The 21,944-nt window shown below is 44.9% G+C and overlaps 1 protein-coding gene across 8 annotated transcripts in view; it reads right to left on the bottom strand.

The window, feature by feature from the left end:
• Positions 1 to 21,944, bottom strand: part of LOC126184779 (coiled-coil domain-containing protein 77-like) — a 215,301-nt gene that overhangs the window by 173,644 nt on the left and 19,713 nt on the right. For 4 of the 8 annotated variants that reach the window (XM_049927340.1, XM_049927338.1, XM_049927337.1 and 1 more), the window contains exon 2: positions 17,720 to 17,800. The exons of 3 other annotated variants lie outside the window; for them this stretch is intronic. In XM_049927340.1, coding sequence (XP_049783297.1) covers positions 17,720 to 17,747 — 28 coding nt within the window. In that variant the 5' untranslated portion in view covers positions 17,748 to 17,800. Of the gene's footprint in view, positions 1 to 17,719; positions 17,801 to 21,944 lie in introns of those variants that run through there. One more of the 8 variants, XM_049927344.1, reaches the window with a different exon arrangement.

Below are 21,944 nucleotides of genomic sequence, written 5' to 3'. Positions count from 1 at the left end.
ACCTTATCCATATGCTTATACCTTTGTTAACAACAGAGTGACTCCATGTCAAATGCTTTACAGAAATGTAGGAATATATTAACCCATGACTAGCAGGATCTCCTGAGAAAAGGGCATGCTGAGTTCCATAAGAATGATGCTTTCTACAACTGTGTTGATTTGTGGATAGAAGCTTTTCCCTCTCAGGGAAGTATGTTATATTTGAACTGAGAATATGTTCAAAGATTCTGCAGCAAACCAATGTTAAAGATATTGGACTTTAATTTTGTGAGTCCATTCTATTCCCCTTCCTACATACAGGAGTCACCTGCACTATTTTCCAGTCACACCTGGGACTTTGCGCTGGACAAGAGATTCACGATAAATGCAAGCTGAGTAAGGGGCCAAAGCTGTGGAGTACTCTTTGTAAAACTGAAATGGGATTCCATAAGGATCTGATGAGTTATTTGTTTTCAATTCTTTCAGTTGTTTCTCTACACCAGCAATGCTTATTATTATGTCTTCAATATGGGAGTCTGTGCAATGATCAAACAATGTTACGTTTGTACATCTACAGCTACATCTATACTCCGCGAGCCACCTTACGGTGTGTGGCGGAGGGTACTTATTGTACCACTATCTGATCCCCCCTTCCCTGTTCCATTCACGAATTGTGCGTGGGAAGAACGACTGCTTGTAAGTCTCCATATTTGCTCTAATTTCTCGGATCTTTTCGTTGTGATCATTACGCGAGATATATGTGGGCGGTAGTAATATGTTGCCCATCTCTTCCCGGAATGTGCTCTCTCGTAATTTCGATAATAAACCTCTCCGTATTGCGTAACGCCTTTCTTGAAGTGTCCGCCACTGGAGCTTGTTCAGCATCTCCGTAACGCTCTCGCGCTGACTAAATGTCCCCATGACGAATCGCGCTGCTTTTCGCTGGATCATGTCTATCTCTTCTATTAATCCAACCTGGTAAGGGTCCCATACTGATGAGCAATACTCAAGAATCGGACGAACAAGCGTTTTGTAAGCTACTTCTTTCGTCGATGAGTCACATTTTCTTAGAATTCTTCCTATGAATCTCAACCTGGCGCCTGCTTTTCCCACTATTTGTTTTATGTGATCATTCCACTTCAGATCGCTCCGGATAGTAACTCCTAAGTATTTTACGGTCGTTACCGCTTCCAATGATTTACCACCTATGGCATAATCGTACTGGAATGGATTTCTGCCCCTATGTATGCGCATTATATTACATTTATCTACGTTTAGGGAAAGCTGCCAGCTGTCGCACCATGCATTAATCCTCTGCAGGTCTTCCTGGAGTACGTACGAGTCTTCTGATGTTGCTACTTTCTTGTAGACAACCGTGTCATCTGCAAATAGCCTCACGGAGCTACCGATGTTGTCAACTAAGTCATTTATGTATATTGTAAACAATAAAGGTCCTATCACGCTTCCTTGCGGTACTCCCGAAATTACCTCTACATCTGCAGATTTTGAACCGTTAAGAATGACATGTTGTGTTCTTTCTTCTAGGAAATCCTGAATCCAATCACAAACCTGGTCCGATATTCCGTAAGCTCGTATTTTTTTCACTAAACGTAAGTGCGGAACCGTATCAAATGCCTTCCTGAAGTCCAGGAATACGGCATCAATCTGCTCGCCAGTGTCTACGGCACTGTGAATTTCTTGGGCAAATAGGGCGAGCTGAGCTACAATTCTCTTGCATGAAAAATTTCTCTAATGCAAGATTTAAAACTTAACTTTTACTTTTGGTGTCTTCTACTACAACACCAGAGTGGTAAACAAGTAACTGTATAGAAGCCTTTGACCCAATTAGCGATTTTATGTAGGACCAGAATTTTTTTGGAGTCTCAGCAAGATCTTTTACTAAAGTATCATGGTGGTAGTTGTAAGCTTTGCTCATTGATCTTTTTTAATTAACTTTTACCTGTTGTCATTTGTGCCTTCTCTTTTGAACCGAGAGTGCAACAGCCTTTGCTTGCCCAGCATTTTTCAAATTTCATTGTTAAACCATGGTGGGTCTTTTCTGTCCTTAATCCACTTACTCGGCACACATTTCTCCAGTGTATGATTTACAGTCCATTTAAACTTTGCCCATAATTCTATGTTGGAGCTGGGTTTGGGATTGTCTTAAACATGTGTCATGCCACCAGGCCATGACCAAAATTCATTGCAACATATTGTGGCACCTGAGATGCTCAGGGAAGCCTCCTTGAACATTTTTACTTAATATGGAGGGAGACGACAGTTTCTGTCGAGGAGCTCCTGGAAGAGCTAAAAAATTAAGCAAATTCCAGTGTTATATTATTGATTGTCTTCATTTAAACTTACGACTTGTCACCTGAATATGTTTTTTTTATATTTCATTTTATCTGTTTCTAATATCCTCGACAGAATAGAAGGAGTGAGCCATGAGGAAACTCTTCAGTTTAGACTTAAAAGAGTTTGGGCTACTGCTAAGATTTTTGAGTTCTTGTGGTAGCTTATTGAAAATGGATGCAGCAGAATACTGCACTCCTTTCTGCACAAGAGTCAAGGAAGTGCATTCTACATGCAGATTTGATTTCTGCCTAGTATTAACTGAGTGAAAGCTGCTAACTCTGGGGGACAGGCTAATATTCTAACAACAAACGACATTAAGGAAAATATATACTGTGAGGGCAATGTCAGAATTCCCAGATTTTTTAATAGGGGTCGACAAGAGGTTCTCGAACTTACACCACATATAGCTCGAACAGCCCGTTTTTGAGCCAAAAATACCCTTTTTGAATCAGAAGAATTACCCCAAAAAATAACACCATACGACATAAGCGTATGAAAATATGCGAAGTAGACTACTTTTCGTGTTGAAGTGTCACTTATTTCAGATACTGTTCTAATGGTAAATAAAGCAGCATTTAGCTTCTGAACAAGATCCTGGACATGGGCTTTCCACAACAGCTTACTATCTATCCGAATGCCTAGGAATTTGAACTGTTCCGTCTCGCTTATAATATGCCCATTCTGTCTGATCAAAATATCAGTTCTTGTTGAATTGTGAGTTAGAAACTGAAAAAACTGAGTCTTACTGCGATTTAGCATCAAATTATTTTCCACAAGCCACAAACTTATTTCATGAACTACATTATTTGTTACTGTTTCAATATTACACACAAGATCCTTCACTATTAAGCTGGTGCCATCAGCAAACAGAAATATTTTTGAATCACCTGTAATACTAGAAGGCATATCATTTATATAAATAAGAAACAGCAGTGGCCCCAGCACCGACCCTTGGGGAACGCCCCACTTAACAGTGCCCCATTGGGACTGAACATCACTACCACTCTCAATATTGCGGAGAATTACCCTCTGCTTTCTGTTCTTAAAGTAAGAGGCGAACCAATTGTAAGCTAGTCCCCTTACTCCATAATGGTCCAACTTCTGCAGTAATATTTTGTGGTCAACACAGTCAAAAGCCTTCGTTAAATCAAAGAAAACACCTAGCGTTCGCAACCTTTTATTTAATCTGTCCAAAACCTCACAGAGAAAAGAGAATATAGCATTTTCAGTTGTTAAACCATTTCTAAAACCAAACTGAACATTTGACAGCAAATTATGTGAATTTAAATGCTCCAGTAACCTTGTATATACAACCTTCTTGATAACTTTAGCAAACACCGATGGCATAGAAATAGGTCTAAAATTGTCAACATTATCAATGTCTCCCTTTTTATAAAGTGGCTTCACTACCGAGTACTTTAATCGGTCAGGAAACCAACCACTCCTAAAGGAAAAGTTACAGATATGGCTGAGAACTGAGCTAACATACATAGAACAATACTTCAGTATTCTGCTAGATACCCCGTCATATCTATGAGAGTTCTTGGTCTTTAGTGATTTAATTATTAACTCAATCTCCCTCTTGTCAGTATCATGGAGGAGCATTTCAGGTAACAGTCTCGGAACACTTTTTTCTAAGAGCGCTATATGATTCCCTGTTGGGACTAGGTTTCTATTTAGTTCACCTGCTATATTCAGAAAGTGATTATTAAATACTGTGCATATATGCGACTTATTGGTAACACGGACATTCCCACTACGCACTGATTCTATATCCTCGACCTGTCTCTGCAGACCAGCAACTTCCTTTACGAATGACCATATGGTTTTAATTTTATCCTGAGACTTAGCTATTCTATCTGCATACCACATACTTTTTGCCTTCCTAATAACATTTTTAAGCACCTTACAATACTGTTTGTAATGGGCTGCTGCATTTAGATTTTGACTGTTTCTAACGTTTTGATATAATTGCCACTTTGTTCTACAAGATATTCTTACCCCTTTAGTCAACCACCCAGGCTGCCTGTTTGTGCTAGTACCCTGTTTTAAACGTTCTAACAGAAAGCAACTTTCAAAGAGCATGAGAAAAGTCTTGAGAAAAGCATTATATTTATCGTCTACTGTATCAGCGCTATAAACATCTTGCCACTCTTGTTCCTTTATAAGGTTTACAAAGGTCTCTACAGCAACTGGATCAGCTTTCCTGAACAGCTGATGACTATATTTAACACGTGTTGCAGCATAAAAATCTTTTAAAGTTAAAATTCGCGCATCATGATCTGAAAGGCCATTCACCTTTTTGCTAACAGAATGCCCTTCTAGTAATGAGGAATGAACAAAAATGTTGTCTATGGTTGTTCTACTGTTCCCTTGCACTCTCGTTGGAAAGAATACGGTTTGCATAAGATTATATGAATTAAAGAGGTCTACCAGCATCCTCTTCCTTGCACAATCACTTATACAATTAATATTAAAGTCACCACATATAACTAACTTTTTGTATTTCCTATAAAGTGAACCAAGAACCTCCTCTAGCTTTAGAAAACATGTTGTGAAATCGGAGTCTGGGGATCTATAAATAACAATAGTTACAAGTTTAGCTCCGTTAAATTTAACCACACCTGCACAACATTCAAACACCTTTTCAGTGCAGTACTTTGAAACACCAATTGACTCAAATGTGATGCCATTTTTCACATACATGTGGTTGTTTACACATTTGGGTGAGTTTAGTGACATCTCTGAACAGGAAAAGGGACTGTGTCTGTGATACAATATCCAAAGTGAACGTCTACCCTCAGGAGTTCTGGGAACTGGGGCGATGCAAAACTTTTTTTGGTGTGCATATTTAAATAAAGTTATTGGGAAAAATAATAAGATATTCCTTAAATAGTGAAAAGTATGATTAGATATGAGGTAGTCACACTGCATCAGCTACTGTGTTATTGTGGAGGATATGTTGTCCTGACAAGCATTTGCAAAAAGAAAAAGATGTCACTGACATGCAATGAATTGTGAATTGCAGAGCTCTCATGTAGAAATGTTTAAGTTAAATGAGTCCAAGCACTAATTAGCCAATAAGCATGTTTCATCGTGAAAGTTCTATACAGACTAGCAGTGGTGGAAACCACAAGTTTATAATTTGTAGCAGTATATACTTAGTCAACAGTCGTGGCATTCAGAGTCCACAGGTGGAGGTGAGTCATAACATCAGCTAGGAAGAGACCGATGCAGGACAGCTTTATACTTGCCCACTGCAGGAGCTCGTGACCGGTATGCGATACTGACTGTTCCTACTGTAGGTGCCCTCACCAGATGTATGCAACATTTCATGTCAGTATATTTGCATCATCTGTTTGCATGTCTGATGGGGTTACTTAACATTTCACTTTAAATCACTCTGTATACACACTACCCAATGTTTAATGGATGTAACTACTTCCAGTGACTGTTCAACAATTATGTAATATGACAGTAACAAATCTTTCCACCTTTTTATGTGCAACATGTTACATTTCACTATGATGAGGATCAACTGCCTATTTATGCACCAAGTGCCAATCATTTCTAAGTCTTTCAGTATTTCACTACAGTTTTCTATCACAGCGAGTTCTCTGCATACAACAGCACGCAGGCATGCATGCATGCATGCAGACATACATGCGTGCGTGCACACGCACGCAAGCACGCACACGCGCACGCTCACGCGCACCCGCACACACACACATATTTTTCTCTGAAGATTTCTCTCCGTTACGAATGACAAGCTATTTTCTATTTGTTATGAATACTTGAATCCAATCACAAAGCTGGTGTTATTTTACATATACTGATTTCTTTTTTATTGAGAGACAATGTGGAACTCTATCAAACACCTTCCAGAAGTCACAGAAGATGGCTTCAACCTAGCCACCAGTATCTACTTCCTTCTGGGTTTCATGAACAAGCAGAGTGAGTTGGATTTCAATTGATGGTTATTAGCAGAATCAATGTTTCTGCTTACAGCAGAGATTTTTTTGTCTCCACTGGTCAGGATATGCAAGCATAAAACATGTTCCATAATTTTACAATAGGATGATGACAGCAACATAAACCCATGATGATGAGTATCTTATCTAAAGGTATTTTTTGAAAATAGGAATGATCTGCACATTTCTCCTATTACCTATAACCTTTGTTAATGTTTCTGAAGAGATGAAGCTTTCAACAACTTCATCCTGGAGACAAGTGGTATGTGATTGTGGTAAATTTCTATAAGCATCTTCTGTTATCAGAACCGCGTACATGAAGTAGAGATGACAATGTTGGATGAGGGGCGCTCAACAATATGGTCATCAACATCCATGTTAAGCATCAACATGCCATTCACTTGAATGAGTGGGGGGAGGGGTGGTGGGAACAAAGGCTGTTCCCACAAGCCAAGTTGCTTATAATACTCTTAACCTCAACCTATCAATTATAAAAAAACCGCCATTATGATACATTAATTAAATTACGACACTGAAAATCTATAAACAAAAATGGTAAACTGCCTGTGCTAGCTATCTATTCAGAGCATGCTGACTTCCCTTCCCAAGCACTTTAGGGTTACGGCATTACAGTTCACAAAATCTCGAAATCTACAGTACACTGGTGTCAGTGATAGTAGGTATAGTGGGCATATCCCCAGCCAAACTAAGCATTGACCTTACATCAGTATATGTGTCAGTAGGGTTGGAGGGGTGAAGGTAGGGTAGGAGGGGATAGGTGAGTAGGAGAGCAAGAGAAGAGCAAAAGAGGAGGGGAGGATAGTAGTGGGAAGGATAAGATGTGAGGGGATGAGGGGAGATGTGGAGTGGGAGGGAGAGAGGTGAGGTCAGGTGGGAGGGTCATGGTGGAGTGGTAGTTGACAATGGCGGAGTGGTAGACAGGAAGGGGGAGGGGGGACAGGAGGGGGGAAAGGGAGATGGGAGGGGTGAGGGTTCGCAGGGAGAGACTGGAGCAGAAGATGAGGAAGAGGGCGAGGGGGGATGAGGAGGGGTAAGGGATAAGAGGGAGAGACTGGAGAGGGGGAGGGGGGCGAGAGAGGGGGAAGGGGGAGGGGGAGAGGGGGAAGGGGGAGGGGGAGAGAGGGATGGAGGGGGAAGGGGGAGGGGGAGAGGGGGAAGGGGGAGGGGGAGAGAGGGATGGAGGGGGAAGGGGGCGAGAGAGGGGGAGGAGGGGGAGAGGAGGGGCGAGAGAGGGGGAGGAGGGGGGCGAGAGAGGGGGAGGAGGGGGGCGAGAGAGGGGGAGGAGGGGGCGAGAGAGGGGGAGGAGGGGGGGCGAGAGAGGGGGAGGAGGGGGGGGCGAGAGAGGGGGAGGAGGGGGGCGAGAGAGGGGGAGGAGGGGGGCGAGAGAGGGGGAGGAGGGGGGCGAGAGAGGGGGAGGAGGGGGGCGAGAGAAGGGGGAGGAGGGGCGAGAGAGGGTGGAGGAGGGGGCGAGAGAGGGTGGAGGAGGGGGCGAGAGAGGGTGGAGGAGGGGGCGAGAGAGGGGGGAGGAGGGGCGAGAGGGGGGAGGAGGGGCGAGAGGGGGAGGAGGGGCGAGAGAGGGGGGAGGAAGGGCGAGAGGGGGGAGGAGGGGCGAGAGGGGGGAGGAAGGGCGAGAGGGGGGAGGAGGGGCGAGAGGGGGGAGGAGGGGCGAGAGAGGGGGGAGGAGGGGCGAGAGAGGGGGGAGGAGGGGGGAGGAGGGGCGAGAGAGGGGGGAGGAGGGGCGAGAGAGGGGGGAGGAGGGGCGAGAGAGGGGGGAGGAGGGGCGAGAGGGGATTGATTAGATTAGTGGTGTTTAACATCCCGTCGACAACGAGGTCATTAGAGACGGAGCGCAAGCTCGGGTTAGGGAAGGATGGGGAAGGAAATCGGCCGTGCCCTTTCAAAGGAACCATCCCGGCATTTGCCTGAAACGATTTAGGGAAATCACGGAAAACCTAAATCAGGATGGCCGGAGACGGGATTGAACCGTCGTCCTCCCGAATGCGAGTCCAGTGTGCTAACCACTGCGCCACCTCGCTCGGTTGGCGAGAGGGGAGGAGGCTGTTGCTAATCGTCTAGACTACCTAAATCTTCCTATAGACACTCCCGGTTTGGTGGGAAATAGGTGTTGGGAATAGTTACAACAGTGGGTATTGGTATACATACTGAAGGAAAAAATGCATAATACTATGCGGGTAACCACACTGAAGTAGGAAACAAAGGTATCAAAAACATTAACTGAAAGCAAAAAAAGCACTAGGTGGCTGATCGTAAGAATAAAAAGGGTCGAGCCAGTCACTCTGCAGCACACTAAAATCTCCAGCCTAAAAACACAAGGCAAGAGAAACACAGACGGTGAAAAGACGAACACCGAGTCAAACAGACATCACCAGAAGGAATGAGGAAGAGCAAAATGCAGGTAATGTGAGGGCTTGAAAAATGAGGCTAAGGCGTCCAACCTTACATAGAATGATGAAAGCCCCATTCACAGAGAAAACTTAAAACTAGATCAGTCACTGAGGCACTGTCACCTAACACCAAAGTGATAGTCTGCCTCAGGGCTGCTAGATTAGGACAGTCCAACAAGATGTGGACTACTGTCAATTGAGAACCGCAGCAAAACTGGGGTGTGTCCTTGTGACAGAGGAGATGACCATGAGTCAACCAAGTAAGGCCAATGCAGAATCGGCAAAGGACAATGGAGTCCGTGCGACTGGCTTGCACGGATGACCACACATTTTTTGTCTCCCATATAGCACGTAATTTATTGGGTGTAGTTAGGTTGTGCCATTCGGTATGCCAAATCCCAAAAATTTTACAGCGTAATACCGATCGAAGATCAGATTCTGGTATGCCTATCTCCAGACTTGGTTTGTGAGTTCCTCTTTGGATAGCCTGTTGACAAGTTCATTTCCTGGGATTCTGACATTTCCCAGTGTCCTTAAGAACACCACTGACTTCCACACAGTTCAAAGATATAAACGAACTCTTCGATGGCCATTACCAAAGGATGATGGGGGTAGCACTGGTCGAGAGCTTGTAAGGTGCTCAAGGGGTCGCTACAAATGAGGAAGGACTTCCTGATGCAAGGCAGTATGTCTTGCATGAGCATACGTGAACCCAATGTGACCAACTATCAAGCCATAGATAAGGTAGCAGAGGGCCACAAGATGAACTGAGTCTTTTGGGACTTGTGACAGGTCCAAATGAAGCTGTGGTCAAGGTATACACCATGGAAGTGTACATGAGTGGTCCCGGAGGAGAGGTGGTAGTGGGAAAGACAACATGGGTTGCAATTGGAATCTCCGATCTGAAACGACGTTGTGGGGATTGCCTTGTTAGGGAAAAGGAGACGGTGATTCAGACGTCTAGGCAAGCTACGAATGTGTGCGGTATAATTGGCAAGCAGCTGTGTCACCTGAACTGCAATGGAGGAACCCTGACTTCAACAAGCAGGCTGTCCACAGGGCTCATTCGGAAAACTTACGTCACAAGTTAAGGTCCACAGTGGTGTATAGTGTCCAGCCTCTGCTATGCTGAGGATGATACTGAAGCATACACCAGGCTCTCGTAGTCAAGACAGGAGTGTACAAGGGCTGTGTACAGCTGCAACAGTGTAGGCGATCTGCACCCCAGTTTGTGTGACTAACGCAATGAAGAACATCAAGGTGTTGCCAACACTTTTGCTTAAGTTGACGAAGATAGGGAAGCCAAGTTATGTGGGTGTCAAAGATGAGTCCTAAGAAGTGATAAGAGTCTACTACATCAAGGAGATGGTCAGGAAGACAAAGCTGTGGGTGTAAGTGAACAGCACAATGGTGACAGAAGTGCAAGACCCAAGTCTCGGCAGCTGAAAATGAAAGCCGTGGGTGAGGGCCCACAACTGCACCTTTTGTATGGCTGCCTGCAGTCGATGTTTAGCCACTCCAATAGTAGATGAGCATATGGCAGTGCAAGTCATCAGCATATAAGAAGGGTGACAGTAAAGACCTCATAGCTGTTGAGAGACCCCTAATGGCCACTAAAAAGAGAGAGGGATGCTCAGTACAGAGCCCTGTGGGACCCGAATTTCTTGGATATGGGGAGAACTGTTAGAAGCAGCAATTCTAACTCTGAAAGTGCAGAGCGACAAAAAGTTATATATAGTAACCGGGAGTGGGCCCCAGAGACCCCACTCGTGTAATGTAGCGAGGATGGGATGCAAGATGTATCATATACTAAGTTGACAAGAATAGATTCTGTAGACTTGAGGTAATACTTAGAAGTGGGTAGGAAAATATGATGGGTTACATTTTCAGGCATAGACCATGCCGGAACACAAGCTTGGTGGCCAGGATTGTCCGGGAGCCATAGATGCAGCACCGGATCAACCAGAGGCAGCCGTAGTCCACCAACTTGCATCGGGCTAATGCTAGTGCCAGTGTAAGAATTGTTTCGGCAAGAAAATGGGACATCTTGGTTCGATCCAAAGTGTGGTGGCACAGTCTGACGAAGGTATAAGAGGTGTACTGCTTATGTTAAACCTGGTGGAGATCCAGCACAAGGGATGTCCAGGGAGAGGAATGAGTGTGTCCATCATGGCAGGGGCACGCACTGTTACAGGGGCCAGCTTCTCATTATGACAGGCGACACCGGCATCATGAGTAGCAGTTTGCTTACTGGACAGCTTGGCTAAGAGGAGAGTGGAGTTGGGCACGTGCGACTTTCTTGCTAGCCAGTCCGGGTGCCACGCAAAGCCAAAAGGTTTATGCAGAGGCGACGGGCTCGCAATGAACTGGTTTCACGTAGGCCGGGCTACTGCAGCCATCACCCTCTGAGAAAAGATGGGTCTAAAACTCCTACATCACATTTAATGTTGGACAGCACTGTATCGTATGAGCAATTAAGACGATAAGAACAGAATTTTTTTCCAGAGATAATTCTTAGTTACAGTTATAAATAATATAATTTTAAACTGAAAAAAGTCCAAGTTATACAAAGCAAACTTTACAATTTTAAGTATACCTTATCTAATTTTACATCATTGGGACTACCCATTTCTTAAATAATCCAATGTGTTATTGCAAGCAATGGGTGAAGGCCACCACTTAAGTATTTCATGTGTATACTATTTTAGTAATCTGACTTTCGCATTGGGTGCGAAACTTAAGTATTTCAGATAACTTATTATTAATATTCGCATTAGGTGCGGAACACTTAAATACACTCCTGGAAATTGAAATAAGAACACCGTGAATTCATTGTCCCAGGAAGGGGAAACTTTATTGACACATTCCTGGGGTCAGATACATCACATGATCACACTGACAGAACCACAGGCACATAGACACAGGCAACAGAGCATGCACAATGTCGGCACTAGTACAGTGTATATCCACCTTTCGCAGCAATGCAGGCTGCTATTCTCCCATGGAGACGATCGTAGAGATGCTGGATGTAGTCCTGTGGAACGGCTTGCCATGCCATTTCCACCTGGCGCCTCAGTTGGACCAGCGTTCGTGCTGGACGTGCAGACCGCGTGAAACGACGCTTCATCCAGTCCCAAACATGCTCAATGGGGGACAGATCCGGAGATCTTGCTGGCCAGGGTAGTTGACTTACACCTTCTAGAGCACGTTGGGTGGCACGGGATACATGCGGACGTGCATCGTCCTGTTGGAACAGCAAGTTCCCTTGCAGGTCTAGGAATGGTAGAATGATGGGTTCGATGACGGTTTGGATGTACCGTGCACTATTCAGTGTCCCCTCGACGATCACCAGTGGTGTACGGCCAGTGTAGGAGATCGCTCCGCACACCATGATGCCGGGTGTTGGCCCTGCGTGCCTCGGTCGTATGCAGTCCTGATTGTGGCGCTCACCTGCACGGCGCCAAACACGCATACGACCATCATTGGCACCAAGGCAGAAGCGACTCTCATCGCTGAAGACGACACGTCTCCATTCGTCCCTCCATTCACGCCTGTCGGGACACCACTGGAGGCGGGCTGTACGATGTTGGGGCGTGAGCGGAAGACGGCCTAACGGTGTGCGGGACCGTAGCCCAGCTTCATGGAGACGGTTGCGAATGGTCCTCGCCGATACCCCAGGAGCAACAGTGTCCCTAATTTGCTGGGAAGTGGCGGTGCGGTCCCCTACAGCACTGCGCAGGATCCTACGGTCTTGGCGTGCATCCGTGCGTCGCTGCGGTCCGGTCCCAGGTCGACGGGCACTTGCACATTCCGCCGACCACTGGCGACAACATCGATGTACTGTGGAGACCTCACGCCCCACGTGTTGAGCAATTCGGCGGTACGTCCACCCGGCCTCCCGCATGCCCACTATACGCCCTCGCTCAAAGTCCGTCAACTGCACATACGGTTCACGTCCACGCTGTCGCGGCATGCTACCAGTGTTAAAGACTGCGATGGAGCTCCGTATGCCACGGCAAACTGGCTGACACTGACGGCGGCGGTGCACAAATGCTGCGCAGCTAGCGCCATTCGACGGCCAACACCGCGGTTCCTGGTGTGTCCGCTGTGCCGTGCGTGTGATCATTGCTTGTACAGCCCACTCGCAGTGTCCGGAGCAAGTATGGTGGGTCTGACACACCGGTGTCAATGTGTTCTTTCTTCATTTCCAGGAGTGTATTTCAAGCTTAACCGCGTTAGGCATGTGTGTCTTAATTATTTCATTTCACAGGGCTCTTTAGGCTTTTTTTTCCTTCCACATCGTCCTGACCAACATTGTGCACAAGGCAGTATGGTAGCCAGTGACTGGCGGACTCTGCACACAGGCAGGCTGCACAATCAGGCTCAGCTCCTCGAGCTGCCGTGCAGCAGCTGTCAATGGGGTGTCATGGCTAGTGGAGTGTGGTTTCCCAGGCGGCTGGAGGTAGAGTCCGCAGTCGAAGTAGCCAGGTGGTAGACACACTTTTCATGCCACCCTGCACTGCGCCGTCCAAGGTGGGGGCCATAACCGGCAGACACCAAGGGTGGACGGGCACAGGGCAGTGCAGTACACACTGTACCAAATGGCGCCATTTTGGTGCATCACAGAGATGTTCAGGAGTTCAATGCCGATGACTGCAGTCTCGGCGCTCGCAGCCCAATGCCAGAACATGCCACAGCCTAGGGAAGCATATACTGGCGTTGGCCAGTGATGTGTTTAATGTCTATACACGAGACCACTTAATGGTGTTGGATACGATAAGCTGCGCCATTAGTTGGCATTAGCGGCTAGCGATGCCCAGGTGCTGATGCACTGTGTCGTTCTGGCGGTCCCATGTCCCCACACTGCCAACAACCAGGGCATCAATAGTGATCGCATAGCCGTGAGCGGCCAGCCCATGGGCAATGTTGGCATATTTAATTTGTCTGAGTTGCCGAGCATTGTCTAGCGCAATCTGCCTATTCTTGAAGGGGATTTCCATGTTCACAATGGTCACAGTCAATGCTACGCAAAGCCATACAGGTTTATGGAGAGGCAGCGGGCTCGCAATGAACTGGTTTCATGTATGCTGGGCTACTGCAGCTATCACCCTCTGGAAAGAGATGGTTCTAAGAATCCTATATTGCATTTAATGTATCTTACAAGCGATTAAGGTGATAAGAACAGATTTTATTTCCATAAATAATTCTTAGTTACATATTTACGTAGTATAAATTTTAATAGAAATATTTTCCAAGTTATACAAACCAAACTTTACACATTTTAATTGAAGCTTATCTCTATATACAAATTCAGGTCTACCCAAAACTTAAGTACTTCACTGTATTATTACTAAAGTGGGTTAACCCCACTCCTTAATTATTCCAAGAGTAACTTAGTTAGCTCACTCATATTCGTGTTAGGCATGAAGCTTATGCAATTCACAACTTATTGCTAGTGTCCGCGTTAAGTGCGGGAACCTAAGTATTTCAAGCTATGTTACGGTTCCGCGTTAGGCGCGGTCGTTTTAAGTAACTCAGGTGGGACGCATTAAGTGCGTTGCCGTAAGTATTTCAGTTACAGGGCCTCGGGTTCTAGTTTCTGTTTTGTCTCCCATGTCGCCCTGACCGCCATTATGCGCAAGGCACCATGGTGGCCAGTGACCCGTGGACACCGCACACAAGCAGGCCGCAGAGCCAGGCTCTGCCCCTCAGGCCGCCATGCGGCAGCTGTCAGCAGGGCGTCACAGCTGATGGGGCGTCACTTCCCATTGTCTGGAGGCGGAGTCTGCAGTCAATGTGGTCGGATGGTAGACACGCAGTTTGCACCGCCCCGCGCCGTCCGAGGTGGGTCCATAACCGGCGGACACCAAGGGCGGAGGGGCGCAGAGCATCACAGCACGCACTGTATCGACTCGGCACCGTCGTCGTATTTCCCTCAGGTGGTCTGGAGTTCAATGCCACTGACTGCAGTCTCGACGTTCTCGCAGACCGACGCCAGAACATGCCACAGCCCAGGAGAGCACATACTGGCAATGGCCAGTGATGTGCTCAACGTAGATGTCGCGGGACCATTTGATCGTGTCAGACACCATCAGTCACCGCATTAGCTGGCAGTAGTGGCTGGCGATGCCTAAGTGCCGAAGCACTGCATTGTTTCGGTGGTCCCATACCCCTAAGCTGCCAACAACCAGGGCGTCGACTGCGACAGCATAGCCGAAAGACCGGGAAGCGATTTTTGTGTTATTATTGTACTATGTATTGTAGTTTCTGATAGGTCATATTATCTACCATTTTTCCTGCACCGCCTGATTTGGATGTGCATTGTGAACACTCATTTTCTTGTACTTTCAGGTACTGGTTCGGTTAATTTTAGTTCCCATTTGTACGCCAACATTAATCTGTTTGTTTGCTATTGCCATAAGTAATTTTATGTACATTGGAGACAATGCCTCACAAATCTTGCGATTCTCAACATATGATATACACTGAGTAACTTCTTCTCCTGGAGTTGTTCTGTTCAGAAGAAACTGGACACACAATGGCCTGCCAAGGTTTATCTTATGGACAGTTGGAATACAGCTTTTAGGCAGTGCAGGTGGTGTTTGGTATAAGTGCAGTTGACTCCCATGTTCGCTGGCCCTTGCAGAACTTAGTATCATGCCTGAACTGTTGGCCTTTAATGTAGCATAATGTGTTCCAGATATGAGGTCAGGTATTGAAGCTACTAGCTTGGACTGATTTAAATTAAATACAAATGTGGTGATCTCAAGCTTAGCATTTACACTTTCCACCATATTCAGTACTGCAGTCAGTCCATAAGCTTCCCATTCCTGAAGTTGTTCATTGGTATATACAAGGGTTGCCCAGAAAGTAGTGCACCACAATTTTTTTCTCACCTGAAAACAGTACTACGAATGTGAAATGTTACATATGTATTATTTGAAGTCTCCTGAGTGAGCATGCCAAGTTTCTGTCACTTTCAACAGATAGCGTACCTTCAGGACAGTTACAGTTAGGTGAAGTAAGTTACAAGAAATGTACTGTCATTGAATTTCTCACTGCATAGAAAGAAACTGTGGGGAATATTCACAAACACTTGTGTGAAGTCTATGGAGCATCTGCTGTCGACAGAAGTACAGTTAGTCACGGCACAGATGGTGAGGTCATCAGAAGGCAGTTCGGTGGAGCTCCATGATCTGCAGCAGTCAGGGAGACCATCCACAGCTACCACACCAGACATGTTACAACAAGCTGATGTCATTTGCAAGGACAGAAGCATTATAATTCAGCAGTTGGTGCTGCATCTGTCAATCAACAAAGGAAATGTGGATGCAATTATCGACACTCTTAGATATTCAAAAGTGTGTGCAAGATGGGTCCGGTGGTGTCAAACGGTGGATCACAAATTGCACAGAAAAAACATTTGTCTTTATTTGCTGCAACATTTTGAAGCTGAGGGGGAGGCCTTCTTGTCCTGGATTGTGACAGGTTACGAAACCTGTGTTCACCATTTTGAGCCCAAACAAAACGCCAGTTGATGGAATGGCACCATTCCCACTCCCCACAAAAGAAAAAATTATGTGGTTCTCACTGATGTGATGCCAAGAGACGGTACCATTAATTCAGAAGCATATGTAAACACATTAACAAAACTCAAGACCTGATTCTGGTTTCTTTGGAGTCACAGCAACCCAGGAGCTGTTTTGCTGCAACACGATAATGCTCGGTCGCACACAACTCTGAGGACTGCTGAACACATTGCAAAACAGGGTTGGACAGTGTTACCCCCTAAACCCTACAGCCCTGACCCAGCCCCCTCGGACTTCCACAAGTTTGGGCCATTAAAGGATGCCATTCATGGAAAACATTCTGAGGACGATGAGGAGGTGATTCATTCAGTGAAGCATTGGCTTCACCATGAGGACAAGGATTGGTACCAACAGGGCATACACGTCCTTGTTTCGGACTGGAGGAAGGCCATAGAATGGGATGGAGATCACGTAGAAAAATAGTGTGTGAGGATAAAACACCATTCTTTTGTTTGTGTAATTCTCATTACATAAATAAAGAATTGTTGAAGAAAAAAATGGGGTGCATTACTTTCTGGGCAACCCTCCTATGTCTATGTTGTGTCTGCAACTTATCATTCCTTTATTGTATATGAGTGAAGTGTGTAATTCTGTGTTTATAGCTTACTCCACAAGCTGCTTTGACTCTACGAGCTTTGCTGCTTGGTCAGCTCCATCTTAACTTACAAGGGGAGATCACGATGTTAGGATCACGTATTTACTTCAAACTTCGTATACTTTTGGTAGGCCATTGAAACAGCATAGTGTGCAAGTAGTAAGGTGCACTACTCTGGCAATTCTGAGAAAGTCGCAAGAGAAGTTTTATGCATCTATTATGTGGCTTATGTATCTGTGCATAGGGGGTAGATCAGGGCCGGCCAAACGCTGCACAGTGTGCAGACGTGCGGAAGTGCTGTGGAAGTGCGCACACGAGCGACAGCGATGTCTGTTATTAGACATGTGTCCTAAATGAACAGCGACGGCTCCACTTCCCTGTTTATGTGGTACAAGCAAGAGCGCAACATACCCAGTCTCGTTTACCCCTGGTAACTGTAACCTTAACAGAGAAGTACTGAGAAATGGCAGGTGCTGTGAAAAAGAAAAGGACAGGAGCTCTATGTTCTCAGTCCTTTAAAAATGACTGGGAATTGCAATTCTTTTTTGTAGCTGTTGGTGACAACTCACAGTGTTTGCTGTGCCGCCGAATAATAGGCGGCCAGCGTAAGTTTTCAATTGACAGACACTACAATACATATCACAAAGACGAGTGTAGTGTACTCAACAGTGAAGAACGGAAAGCAAAATTAAATGTCCTTAAGAAAATGGATGAGACACATCAACAAGATTATCATTTCTCATGAGCAGTGATAAACGTGTTTGGATTTATTCCTTTCATAATTAAAAATTATTGTTTACTAACCGTGCATTATTGCCTCATTCTGCTCCATGTTACATTATTACCAGGAAAGTTGGTCATTCAACCGATTCTTCCAAAGGATACCTACAACTAAGTTTTTTTTTTTTTTTTTTTTAATGTGTGAAGGGCTACGCTGAGCTGAAGTTGATAAAACATAACATTCATCTAATTGTCGGTTATTATGCAGATTTCAGACGGAACTGATGAAAGATATAGCAATAATGGTATTGAAATAACAGGAGATCATCGAGAAGTCTGCGGTTATCATTCTGTTCAGAGGTCAGTGAGACAGAAATTATGTGGGTGTAACTGAGGGCACCGAGAATTAGTTATAGGAAACCTTGCATTAGTTTAATGTTATTTGAAATCATGAATAAGGTTCGTTGGAAGTCACTATTTTTTTCCTTTATTGTTATTTTCAACACCTTGTACAAAGGTGGGCTGTCAGCAGCATAATACGCTGCTCTTCAGCCGAGAGTGATACAATATAAAACATAATGGAGGTACAGATGATACAAGACAAATGGCGGGTAAAAAACTGTAGACACTGAAAAACAATATACACGAAGCCATTTACGCTGCACAAGAAAAAAAAAACACTAAAACTTGTGGACACGGCGCACAAAACACAGACGACTGCGACGGCACAGGTGCACAGTGGTGGCGTGACGGCGAAAGAACACTAAACACAAAACGAAGGCACACACACTAGACACTGATGGCGATGATCTCCGGTGCACTTGGAAGTCACTAAGTGCTCTCTTTCTTAAATACTAGATCAAAAACATTACGCGTATTTACGTGCCATCAGTCAAGCTGCCTTAATAAAAACCCACGATTGTTAACTGCATTACTTGTCTTACTGGGTTAAACTGTTAACATAAAAGTAGACGTCTCAATGAGTAGACTGTGGCAGTATTTTAAAATTTTAATATGCGAAATACCTTCCCATGGTTCGCTTGCAAGCTGTGGAAAGAGCACTAGAATGCGCCGGTACAGAGTATCCCAGCAAGTGGCTAAAGCGACACCTGTGCGTAGAAACATGCACTACATGAATGCTGACAGCTGCGGCGTGCACACTGTGACCCGGAAGTTGCACATGTGCAGGAGTACCGCACGCATGCAGAATTTCTGGCCGGCCCTGGGGTAGATGATAGAGATCATGGTACGTAGGTGGTTAGTGTTCGAGCTTTGCAAGATGAACATGTATTAGACAACGGTTTGACTTCTGCTCAAACTTAATTATTAATCAATTTTTTTTCATCACTCATCATATTTAATTTATATGACATTTGAGAGGTAATATAATAATAAAAAAAAGCACATGTATTTGCATGAAGTTTCAATTTATGTTTTGCATGTCTGCAGGACAAATACCATCCTGCAACATGTGCTGTCGAGAGCACATCCGATGGATAATTGTACATTACTCTTGTGGTCTGGCACATTATGACTTACTGTATTACTGATTGTGAATAATACCATTTGCATCATTATTTACCAAGATTTGACTTGGGCTTTCCAAGCCCATCCTTGAAAATTTAATTACCAATAGCAAAGAGGCAAATAACATGAAATCCACTAGAACTTAGTCAAAATGCTTGTTTTTTTTTTCCTTCATTATATTACCTCTCAAATGCCTTATAAATTACATAACGTGGTGAGTGATGAGAAAAATATAGATAAAAAAGTGTTTATGGGATTCAAACCATAGCCTTGTTCACTACCCTCTTGCAAGGCATCAACACTATTCGCTTCACCACAATGACATCTTTCTGCCAGCACCAATGCATATGTACATCAGTTATATAATAGACCTGTAATACTTCTCTTGCAATTTTCTCGAAATTGCCAGAGTAGTGCACCTTACTACTTGCACATTATGTTGTTTTAACTCAAGGTTTACGAAGTTTGAAGTAAATCCATAATCCCAATGTTGTGGTCTCCCTTTGTCAGTGTGCCGTTTCTCATTTTTAGATTTTCAGAAAGATTTTGGCACCATTCCTGACAAGTGACTTCTAATCAAGTTGTATGCTTACAGAGTACAATCTCAGTTGTGCAACTGTATTCATGATTTCCTGCCAGAAAGGTCACAGTTAGTAGTAACTGATAGAAAATCATCAAGTGAAACAGAAGTGATATCTGGCAGTATCCAAGTAGGTTTTATAGGCCCTCTGCTGTTCCTAATTTATATAAATGATTTAGGAGACAATCTGAGCAGCCCTCTTAGATTTCTTGCAGATGATGCTGACATTTACTGTCTCATAAAATCATAAGATGATCAAAACCAATTGCAAAATTATTTAGACAAGATACCTGTATGGTGAGAAAAGTGGCAATTGATTAAATAATGAAAACTGGTGTAACAGACACGAATACTAAAACGAATCCGTAAAATTTCAGTTACACAATAAATCACAAAACTCTAAAGGCTGTGAATGCAACTAAATACTTAAGGATTACAATCATGAATAACTTAAATTGGAATGATGACAATAACAACATTGTGGGGATAGCTAACCAAAGATTGTGGTTTATTGGCAGAACAATGCAACAGGTTAACTACAGAGGCTGCCTACACTGTGCTCTTCTGGACTACTGCTGCATGGCGTGGGATTTGCATCAGATAAAACTGATGAAGGGCTAGTTGGTTGCTTTAATGATTAAAGGGTCTACTGCATGAAACCCAAGGAAAGAAAACCTCAAGGTCTACCAAAGGTCAACAAAGCCTAGAGAAAGGAAAAAGGAAGACGAAAAGGGGAGAAAGAAAGAAAGGCAGGTGAGGTTCCCTGCACAGGGAGCAGCCAGAGGCCCCCAAAGGCAGAAAGTGCAATGGGGGATATTACACCCCCCCCCCCCCCCCCCCACCACCACCACCACCACCACCACCACCACCACCACCACCACTTACCAGAGGCACCCCACCCATAAAACACTAGTGACAAGGACAGGGTGAGAGAAGTAGAGGAAAACAGAGGAAGAACACCAAACAAAATTGAACACGCAGGAAGGAGAAAAAGAGCAAAAGAGCAGGTAGAGTGAGGGCTGTGGCAGACTACTGAGATCAGACAGCTGCTGGCTGTTTGGGTCCAAGGAGGCAAAAGGGTGTCCCGCCAACCCCTCAATGGGCCAACAAGACTGAGGCACCCTCAATTACAGAGTGTGGTAAAAACCCCTTTCATGGATAAACCATAAAACCAAGTCAGCTACGGATGCATCGTTTGCTAACACCAGGTGTAGCGAGTCTGAAAGATAAAGAGTCCACCGCAGGGTAGCTAGGTAAGTACCATCCAGCAAAATGTGGATCATCATCAAATGGGCACCACAATAACAGAGAGGTAGATCCTTACAACGGAGGAGATGACCATGAGTCAGCCAAGTATGGCCAGTGGGGAGCTGGCGAAGGATGAATGAGTCTTTGTTAGAGGCCCGGATGGAGGACCACCTCAAATACGTTGTCTCCTCCTTCACCCACAGTTTGTTCGGCAAAGTCAGAATATGCCATTCTGTATTCGATATCCTTAGAACTTGACGGCATAATGCTGATCAAAGGTTCGATTCCGGAATACTGATCTCCAGAGGCAGCTTGCCGGTAGCTAATTTGGCCAGCCTGTCAGCAAGTTCATTTCTCAGGATCCCAATGCAACCTTGAGTCCAGACAAAGACCACCGAGTGTCTACATTGGTCAAGAGCAAAAGGGAATCATCGATAGTCAGGACAAAGGGATGGCAAGGGTGGAAGGTCTCAAAAGTGCAGAAAGGATGTGCTCAAGAGCATGAGAGATGGCTACCAACTCTGCCATGGAAACACCACAGCCGTCCAGCAAGGAGCCACACGAACATAAGCAAAGTGAGCATGACTGGCAACCACAGAGCCACCAAAGTAGAATACTTCTGACCCTTAAAATTCATCGAGTGTGGAGAAGAATCGGCAGTGGAGGGCCTCAGGATTAGCCAAGTCTTTCAGACATTGTGATAGGTCAATAAAGGGCCTTGGACGAGGGATGCACCATGAAGATGTACTTGAGCAGGCTTGGAGAAGAGGCAGTAGAGGGGGAAGATGGAGTTCTGAGAAAAGGAACCAGATGTGTGTCGTGATTGTAACCCCAGACTTGGGCCGGGCCATTGTTGTGGGAGATGGATCTCTGTGTCTGGAAAGAGGAGACGGTAGTTTGGACACTCCCGAGAGCAACAGATACATAATGCATAAGCAATCAATTATTGTTGAT

The sequence above is a fragment of the Schistocerca cancellata genome, chromosome 4 (assembly GCF_023864275.1).
Source record: "Schistocerca cancellata isolate TAMUIC-IGC-003103 chromosome 4, iqSchCanc2.1, whole genome shotgun sequence".
Classification (NCBI taxonomy): domain Eukaryota; kingdom Metazoa; phylum Arthropoda; class Insecta; order Orthoptera; family Acrididae; genus Schistocerca; species Schistocerca cancellata.
Note: the sequence above shows the minus strand (reverse complement) of the source record. Positions and strands in the feature narration are given on the sequence as shown.